Source organism: Histoplasma capsulatum, genomic scaffold (assembly GCF_000149585.1).
Source record: "Histoplasma capsulatum NAm1 scaffold_2 genomic scaffold, whole genome shotgun sequence".
In the NCBI taxonomy this organism is placed as follows: Eukaryota; Fungi; Ascomycota; class Eurotiomycetes; order Onygenales; family Ajellomycetaceae; genus Histoplasma; species Histoplasma mississippiense.
Genome location: NW_001813981.1, coordinates 3158705 through 3168115, shown reverse-complemented (window position 1 = coordinate 3168115; position 9411 = coordinate 3158705). Strand labels below are relative to the sequence as shown.

Here is a 9411-nt window from a genome sequence, read left to right as displayed (position 1 = left end):
ATTGAGATGGGACTTCCCATCGGAGTGAATTTTTCGTACGCTGGGGTGTATGCCCATAGGGGAGAGAGGGTTGGGTGTGGCCTATTCAAAAGGAGCCGATATTGTGGTTGAAAAAAGCGTATTCCTGTTCTCGCCGAAGTCAAAGGTAGGAACGACCCGGTTGTGCATTGGCAAAACATGGGGTGTCATTTTCATGCTGCTTTGCTGCTCATTTAGACTCGCTAGCTCTGGTACATAGACTTGTTGCTCAGAGTCAGACGCAGTTTCCGAGTCCTCCCTAATGCCACGATTCATCTTTTCTCTTTTGACAACATAAACCAAAGCATCGGCATCTGAAGTAAACATGGGAATTATATTAGATTATAGAAATACAAAACGAGAGAGGCACTTCACGAACCGATTTCTCCCCGCTCATAACGCTCTTCCTCCTCCCTAACGCGGTATATTTCATCCAGAATAGATGCCTTTTCAGGAAGCCTACATTGTTTTTGCGCTTCTTCACCAGCGGCTTTGAGTTTCCGGGCCGTGATACCGTGCGATTTGCTCAAATTGCGAAATATATGAATAAGAAGTTTCACACGCGCTATGATCCATAAGCGTTTGTTTGACATTTAGAGAGAGATGGATGGGGGTTAAGGAAAAACTTCTTACGAATTTTCTTTAGATGGTCAGGTTCTTTATGAATCACATCGGTAGGCCACCACTCTGGCTTAGTTTTCTCAGGATCCCTGATCTCTCCTGGGCCCGCCTTTCCTCCATTGTATGGATGCTTTGCCTGCTTCCGAGGCTCAATGAGCTTGATATAAGCCTTTGCAACTTGGCGACAGTTGATCTGCTGAAAGGCTCTGAAGGCTTCTGCATAATAAGCCAGCATTTTTTCCTCGTTTCCAATGGGCAAGCCAATATTGTTCGCAGGCTGGTCTTCAAATTCGTCATCCTTTTCCTCAGATACTGCATTTACTGTATACTCCAATCGCTGGCGCTTCTGTGCAGGCATGTTTTTGTAGGAAGATAGATATCGGGGTCGCCTAGCTCTTGGATTGCGTGTTGGGTTTGTACGAAATTGGCCTGTTTTCCCCCTTAATAATTGTTTTGCACAAAGATATATTAGGTTTACAAACCTGGAAACATTGATTGGGAAGCATGCTGGAAAAACCGCTCTTCGAAGTCCTGAAGAAATATTTCGCTCTTATGATCAAGCATAGATGGAGAAAGCTCATAGCGGACATTCCCAGACACATCAAGATATGCCAGCGCATAGTGGCTGTATGGGATATGGATCGCAGAGCGAGATTCAACCGTGAATACATCCTACACCAGGTTAGCTCCTTGGTAGTATTACAGACACAGGGACATATTCACATACGGACGAGGACTCCCAAGATTGAATCCCTTCCATCGATTCATGATTGCGAGGTTTCAGGTGAGGCCCTGAAGGAACGTTGGCTACAGGTCTGGCAACCATGGTGCTGAAATAGGGTGTAGTTTATAATATTTTATTTTATCTGATAATCGGCTTGTAGATCATGTAAATGCCGTATGAGCTGATGATACAGTCCGACGCCTCTAAAACGTGAGGCGCGATATCCGGGGTAATATCCGATCTCCGTTGACAATACGTGTATTCTCCAAAGAGACGTCTTGAAGGAGAAAGGAAAGAGGCGTGAGAAATCTATTGGAACCTAAAGGATTGTTGGGTGGATATGGTAATCGAGGAGACCTCCAAGAAAGGATGTAAAGAACGAATTCAATTAGAATGAGAATATATCGTGACAGGATTTGCCCTCCGACATATGTAGCCCCGATTCAGTTGTTGGGTACCTTTGGTCAGGTAGCAGTGCTGGTGATGTTGGTGACAAAATCAATGCATAGGAGGTAGGGCAACGGGCATTTAAATACCACATTCATTTCCAGCAGGATGAAGTAGTTGGGTGAACAGCCTTGATGATCTACTAGCAAGGCAGTGGCGGCTGTTCAAAACGAGCAGTGATATCCAAGAAACAGCGATTGAAATTCATCGCACACAAGTGTGCGACCTGGCTGTACGGCAAGCAGCTTCATCTCCCCCGGCTCAACTACCCCTCCACCTGCAGCGTGATCCAACAATTCCGGTTCATTGCGAGGCCAAGCTCCCCGAGTGGCTTGTCAATGCTTGAGTGGGGTCTACCGACTAGGGCTAAAACTAGTGGGGGGCCGATCAGGGTGCTCAGGTAGCAAGGATGATTCGTGAGCTGCCGCCAAGAGACGGATCATGCAACAAGGACCGTGCGGAAGCTTTCAGAGGAGTCTCGAGCGTACATCCGAAGCAAGAAGCCCCAGGGGCTTGAAGGGAAGTGGAAAGGAGGATTTTGGAGGATACGGAAGCCCCAAAGCGGGTGGAAACGCCAGTGTCAGTGACATCTCCATTCAATAAACATACGGCAGTATGAGCGGATTCTCGTGTCAATCCTAATAGTATTATTATTATTGTTATTATCCTTCTTCTTTCGTTCAAACACTGGGATGCCGTTGGGTCTTCCAACAGTTTTGATCTTCTATTTCGTATATCCTTTCGACACTTCGTTCCCCAATGATTCTGAAGCTCATTGAATAGTGATTCCGAAGGCTTGGCTCAATAGACCGCGTTCTACAAATTGGGATCCCTGGTGCCAATACCAAGTGAAGAACACGAGCCCACTTTGGAAACATGGATCAGATCGAGACGCTCAAGGGCGAGGATAATCTAGATCCTTGGTCCAACCGCTATATCCGCCTCTAATTATGATTGTTTTTATGGGCCGTCGTCTCTTCTTCGGGATATCCCGCCTTCTATTTTGGCTCAAAATCTCCAAGTTCAGGCCATGAGAGCGAAACCTTGAGACCTTTTGGCACATTATTGGTGCAGCCAGAATCTGCAAGGTTCGATCGCGGGATCTGGGGTTGTGGGGCCGGTGTCGAATCGAGGAACTAAAATCTCTCGAGAGTCGAGTGGCACCAACTAAAAAACCATAACGGCTCGTTTCTGAGAAGGAAGCGACCCCCGCAAACGGGAAGTATCAATGGGTCGGCTAAATAGAGAAAGTTACGGCCCGCCTGAATTCCGCTGTGCATCTTCAAATACGCAGCTCTAGCGTGCACGCCGTCGTAATAGAGCATGTTTCATTTCGCCTGTGGAAGCGCAAGATTTCAAGTTTCTCCTGGCGCTGTCTGGACGGGCCGTCGCGGGCGACAGAAATGGCTAGTTCAAGCTTGAAATGCTCCCTGTCCATATCAATCAGGTTTATACGCTTCCCGACAATCCGGGTCAATAATGTGCTGTCATCAAGCGTTTTGGAATCATACCAGGATGGAGCATGGGCGATGTAGTTTGGTTGGAAAAATATCATCTATGAGTGAGGTGGCAATTGTAAACATCGTTCCTGCACGCTGTTGCAGGATAGCTCCTGATTCGGTGCCCATTCATGCAAAGAAACCCGCGATATCCAGCCCTGGTTGTTTTCGCCAGATATATTGCGCCGTTCAGGGGAAATCGTCCTTGTTGCTGGACGTGGGGGGCTGAGGTGGAGCCTGAGGGTTTCCTAATCGGGCAATCTACAACAGGGTTTGATACCTCAACGACAACACTTCAACAACATCAAAGGCCTATGCAGACCAGCCAACGCTTAGCCTCCTCCGAATAAGCTATCCTGTGGAATCGCCGTCTTCTATCATTGCCATCAGAAGCATGGAATGGTCTCTCCGCCACTCCGCGGGAATAGCCCCCATCCGCTTACCGACAAGGGTTCTGGAATGGCTCAAACCCCATTCGTGAAAGGCAACGCAGACTTGAATCAGAGCCCTGGAAGATGAAGATCTTGGATCCTAATCCTAAGCCTCTGGAGTGAACTTCCGGGCCAGCCTCAACGTCACATTCCACAGCTTTTGCCTCCCTAGACTGCCTCCCTGAATCGATTTAGATTGCAGGATGAACCCTCCTGTCTTGTGCTGTTTTCATACTTGGAAGTTTTTTAAATGAATAATGCCCTTGTTCCAGTAACTAGTCGATTTGCCAGGCCATTGAGGCATCTCGATGCAGACTACATAGGATACGGTGGAAGTTGAACGGCGGCGAAATGCCATGGGCTTTTGAATCCGTGACTGATGGCGGAGGTCAAATGGATTGCAGCATTGTGCGAGATGGCATCCCATCTTACATGAAACAAAATTTCTTGATCGGATGGGGACCTTAGCATGAGCATGCTGTGGGTCAAAACCCTCGAAAGGGTGAAGTCCCGTTCGGCTCCCGCATATCCAGGGAACCCCTGGAAAGAGTGCTTCACTTCTCAGTCCTTTGAATAACCGTTCTGCTCGAATTAAAGATCCTGTTTCATCACTTCCTTTATATTAGTTCATGTGACGCTTTCTCCTACAAGGAAATGTGTATGATGTGGGGACTGAATCGCTATGCGACTCATTACAGCATCCGAATCAAAAATCTGAGACGACCTAATAGACTGCTGTTGAAACTCTTGCAACTGCGGACGAAGCCGGACGTAGTCCACATGCATATCAAAGATGCAGCCCGTTTGCTGCCGGGTTGCTGATTGAAAAAATTACGTTGAAACAGGGAGCAGTACCATGTGTATTCGATGCTCATCGTTTCAGTGCGGTCAACGCTTTTCTTCTTTCTGAGATACAATTGGTGAAATACAAATCTTGTTGCGTAGTGCCTACGTCCTCAACAAAGGTGGCAACAAAAAGTCCGCCAGAGGGATGCAGGAAACACACAATGCCACTGCAACAACGATATTGGTTAAAAATATTCTAAAACAGACGGTCATATCTATCTGTTATTTCGACAGCATGGTCTTCAGGTGGTATTAGAGGTTTTTGCATTTCTAGCAGCCTTGTTCTGCAATCATTTGAAATTTCTTCAAGGTTTGAGGCGTATACAATCAACGCTATCCAAACCCTTACGTATTTGCCCTTGAGGTAAGCTAATTGGCAGGAATTTTGGGCCGAACGAATGGTGATTTGCAGCGGCAATGTCAAGACTGATAATTCGGCGATCTGGTGGTGTCAGAATGCTAGCAAGCTTGATATTGAATTGAAATATTCAGGTTATATCATCATTGACGGAAACCGGATTATCCCTTGAGAGCGGCAACCCAACGCATGCTCCTGGTTGGGTCCTTTCTCCGTTTCTTTACTTTTATTTCTTATTTCTGCTCCTCTTGCTTTTTCCGTTGGATGCCATTTCCGAGCCACTGAGGTCAGTTTACGGCGCAGAAACAATAGATTCGAATTTTGATTGGCTGGACTCTCGGCTTTTATGTCACCCTTTTTCCACTTGTTATCATTTTCATATGTTGGTCAGTCAGTAGTTTCTTCTTGCATCGGTAGCAATGTGCTCCAAGAAGCAGCTAAATGAGGATTTTGATCGACTGAGCTAAGGACGTTTGTCTTTCGATTGAAATGCAAAACTGGTACTTGGATGTGAAATTTTTAAGTTTGTCACTGATCTCGTCCCGACTCATGTCGGTCTGTCTTCATTCGGGGGTTAATCGAGGGCTCTCTGCGAGAGGGAGCAAGCTTGCCTCCCTGATACATTCAAAGTACATGGTAAGTATTGGATGATTTCTCTAGACTTCTTCTTGTTCTCAACTGCAGTTAGAGAGTCATTTCTAACAATAATACAAACGTTATTCCAGTGCCCCTTTCAATATTTCGCTTTACGAAACATCTTTTTTGGATTTCAATATTTCGCTTTACGAAACATCTTTTTTGGAGGGGAAGCCTCTTTTCAACCCGCTCCGCTGTGTTAATCGAGGGATTGTCGCACCTCCTTCAAAGATGCAATTCTCCTGCTGAAGAAACAAAGCGGTCATCATTTGTGACGGCGAGCTGACACTTGACTCCTACCGTTCATGCTCGGATTCAAACAACCATAAGTTCCGAACCACATCGTGTCCTCGAAGTTATTACAACTTCCCATATCCTCTCACAAAATACCCCGTAGAGGCGGGTACATTTAACATGCGCTTTGGAATATTCGTCGGCATCTGGATTCATTCGCACGCGATTTGTGAACAGTATCGCTTTAACCGTCGAGGGCATCGAACGTAGTTGATGGAGGAGAAGGAGAAGAATCCGTGAGTCGCGATCTTGAGGAATCTTCATTCTCCTTCCATTATTGTTATTATTATTATTATTAGTAGTAGTAGTATTATTGATCAATATCGCATGTTGTGATTACATGCTAGTGACCGATTGCAGGGCACGGTAGCTGGCAATTAGGAAGAAGGATTCTCATATCAGCTGTCGGCGTGCTGTCTGCCGCGTCCCGTGCTATCTTCAATGTCAGGCTCGCGACCTGGTGGCCCCTGCAGGTTGAAATGGTGGGGAGCATGTATTATTGTTTCTCGTTGCTCTCTTGGGACGGATGATCATAAAGGCGGAACACGATGCGCACGGATGGGGAAGTGCGGCTTGCCAAATTGGATGGATTAAAAGCCGAAGTCACAACGCCGTATCCCATACATGAGGGTTATTGAACTCGTAAATGGGAAAGGGCCAGTAACCCACTCTTCCACAATGTCTAAAACATAGGTTGGCTTGGGGATCTGAATGCTCGATGGAGAATTAGCCAACTGTCATCCGGCTAGCCTAGCTGTAGTCTAACCCTAATCCTATTCATAGTACTCCGTACGGAAACATCTGAACCTAGTTCTCCTGATCCTCCCCCCGACTGTCAAACATTTTGGTTGTCATGACTGAATCTGTCACCATAGATGGGACTTCTACAACTACGGAGTACTAGGGTGACGCCATTGGACGCCTCATAACGCCCCCGGAACGTCCATGCCAAGGTCTTCAGACATCAATGCCCATGCAGTCACTCAGCCCCGCTATGTCAAGCATGATAAATATGTGAATAATTATCCAGTTCAACATCACCGCTAACCCTCCCCTCAGACCCAAATTGAATAGCGCAGAACTTTACTGGCTGGGCAAGGGTGGGTCCCTCTCCTAGCTTATCAAAAGCCATGGCTTCTTCGCGAAGAGATTTCAGAACAGCTTGGACAGAAAACCTCTTGCCCAAGGGCTGACTTTATTTTTGAGACATATGGCACACCCCAAATCCCCGCAGCCGGGCCCCGTTACCTGATCCCCGTCTAGCTCAGTTTGAATGCCAGCTCTAACTCGAGTAATAAGCATACTCAGGGGGGTTGTTACCCCTGTCCCTGCCCGTCCTGTTGGTTCTTGGGATTGATCAAGGGTCCAGGGATGTTAACGGACGACAGGGGTGGGTTGCAGGGGGAGACGGACGTTCTGAATTTCTGAGCCAGCGTGGATGCGGCCACTTGTCCGAAGCTCATGAGCTATTCCTCTTAAGTCGCAGAAGGTGCTCCGGGCAACCCTCAAGCCAACATTAGGGGATGTTCGACTGTGTTGGGCCACAGGGGACTACGTACGGAGTACAGGCCGCACAAAGAACCCCCAAACGCGCCACTTTAGCTTCCCGCCACTCACACTTACCTATGATAGTTAAGAAGCTAAAGCACAAGCCAAGCGCAAGGCATCCAGGAGTCCAAAAATAAGGTCCCGACCCACGCTGGTTGCGGAACGGGTTATCATTGCTCTGAGCCAAATGCAATGCGCCTCGGCGTTGTGAATTTCCCCTTACCGTTCCTGGGGTTAAGACACCACCAGATCGTGGGCCCACTGTTTTCAATACGGACTGTCTAGGATGTCACTGACGCAGCGTAAAGATAATTGGATTGATGCTGTGATGGAGCCAGCCTCAGCTTACCGCTGAACTCGGCGCGGAGTGGACAAACCTAGCGAGAATTGAATGGGGTATAGTGTGGGGGAGAGAACAGACTTGCTTGGTTCAAAAGGTTTTTTATGCATGCCATCAAAAAATACAAACCGAAGACGCGTCATTGCTGGTGCATCTGGCATTAACATTTGAATGATGCGCAATCTGTTTGAGGCCGGAGGAATCCATACGTTTTACTCTGGGGCCCAGCCAATAGTGTTTCTTACTACCGTCTCGGGACGGGAAACGGGAGGCAAGAAACCCTCCGCGACATGGGTTTGAAGGGCGGGTTCTGCGGCCCCATGCAAATTGCTCTTCCGCCTCAGCTTTGGAATGGGCCATGTCAAGAAGGATCGAGGAGGAACTCCTCGGGCAGATATGAGAAGGTATGGAGGGGCAACAGGGGCAAGGAGTGAAAGAAAAAGCAAAATGATGTAGGCTTGCCCTCTTACGCTGCGTTTGCAGGGAAGGCCCGTCGCATCTTATCCCCAAGCCCCTTAATTTTCGCACTTTTATCAGGAACTATTTCCACGCAAAGCGAAAAGAACATAAAACATCCCAGTCAATAATTCGCCTCAATATAGTAATCCGGCTCTTTAAGATGTCTACTCCGTACTATTGCTCCTTTCCCAGCATTTTGGGTTTCTTTCAGCATACCGACAAGCTGGTCAATCCGGCTTCCCCGATGCACTAAAGAATGAAAATCGAATCAGAAAAATTCCAGCAAAAAAAGGGGGAGGAAGAGAGGCCATCGACTAGTAGGCGAAAAATGAAGAAAGAAGCAGCGCTCCAAAACCCAAGCAAAATCTCCAAACAAGTTACGAGAAGAGGGTCAGGGGCTACAAGAAAACAAAATATTGAATATTGTGGCGGATAATATGTGCAAGTACAAGATTTCCTTCGCCGCTTCCCCTTCCTTCTTTATCTATCGCTGTACAACCTCTCATCCACGCGCACGGCGATACAGCAGTGAATCTCGAAGAGAACAGAAGCCAAAAACCAGAAACAGGATGGGCAACGCCATTCGTTCCTTGTTTACGAAGGAAGTGTCGGCGTACTTGTGTTAGTATCACTACCGGCACTGACGCTAGTTTCCAGGAGCCCAGCCTCTTTCACAAGCTCGTAAAACTGGCCACGGCGCTGAATAAGCGCGGCTGGGGTATCGAATTCAGCAACAGATCCATGGTCCAAAACGACGATCCGATCACTATCCAGGATAGTGTTTATGCGATGCGCGATGGTGATGATGGTTCGGTCACGGAAAATGTTGCTTCGCAGCATCTGCTGTAGCAGTGCGTCTGTTTCCACGTCGACAGCGGCCTGTAAGGAAACGAATGAATGATTAGGAATCAAAATCTCAAAGTTGGCTGGACAGAAAAAGAAAAATAGAAGAAGCAAAGGAAAAGCACGGAGGACTATTGGGTGCTTTTTACTGGGGTAAAGGAAATCGTGGCTCACAGTGGCTTCGTCTAGCACCAAAATGTTACTTGGGGTTAAGAGGGCCCGGGCTAGTGAAATAAGTTGTCGCTGGCCTTGGCTTAGATTCGAGCCTAAGATTGCAAACACGTTATCAGATTAAAAAATTATAATTATAAGATATCTAATTAGCTGGGTGACTCAAAAAACTGACC

At 47.2% G+C, this 9411-nt stretch overlaps 2 protein-coding genes across 2 annotated transcripts in view; both read right to left on the bottom strand.

The window, feature by feature from the left end:
* Nucleotides 1–81: 81 nt before the first annotated feature.
* On the bottom strand, nt 82–1465 carry HCAG_02986 (predicted protein; the record flags this gene model as incomplete). The annotated part of the gene is made up of 5 exons (XM_001542765.1): nt 82–332; nt 398–583; nt 652–1068; nt 1122–1311; nt 1367–1465. The coding sequence occupies 5 exons, from the start codon at nt 1463–1465 to the stop codon at nt 82–84; spliced, it is 1143 nt and encodes a 380-aa protein (XP_001542815.1).
* A 7350-nt stretch (nt 1466–8815) lies between these two features.
* Nucleotides 8816–9411, bottom strand: part of HCAG_02985 (metal resistance protein YCF1) — a gene marked incomplete at both ends in the record, with an annotated part of 1872 nt that continues 1276 nt past the window's right edge. Inside the window, 2 exons of the mRNA XM_001542764.1 lie at nt 8816–9100; nt 9239–9330. Coding sequence (XP_001542814.1) covers nt 8816–9100; nt 9239–9330 — 377 coding nt within the window. The remainder of the gene's footprint in view (nt 9101–9238; nt 9331–9411) is intronic.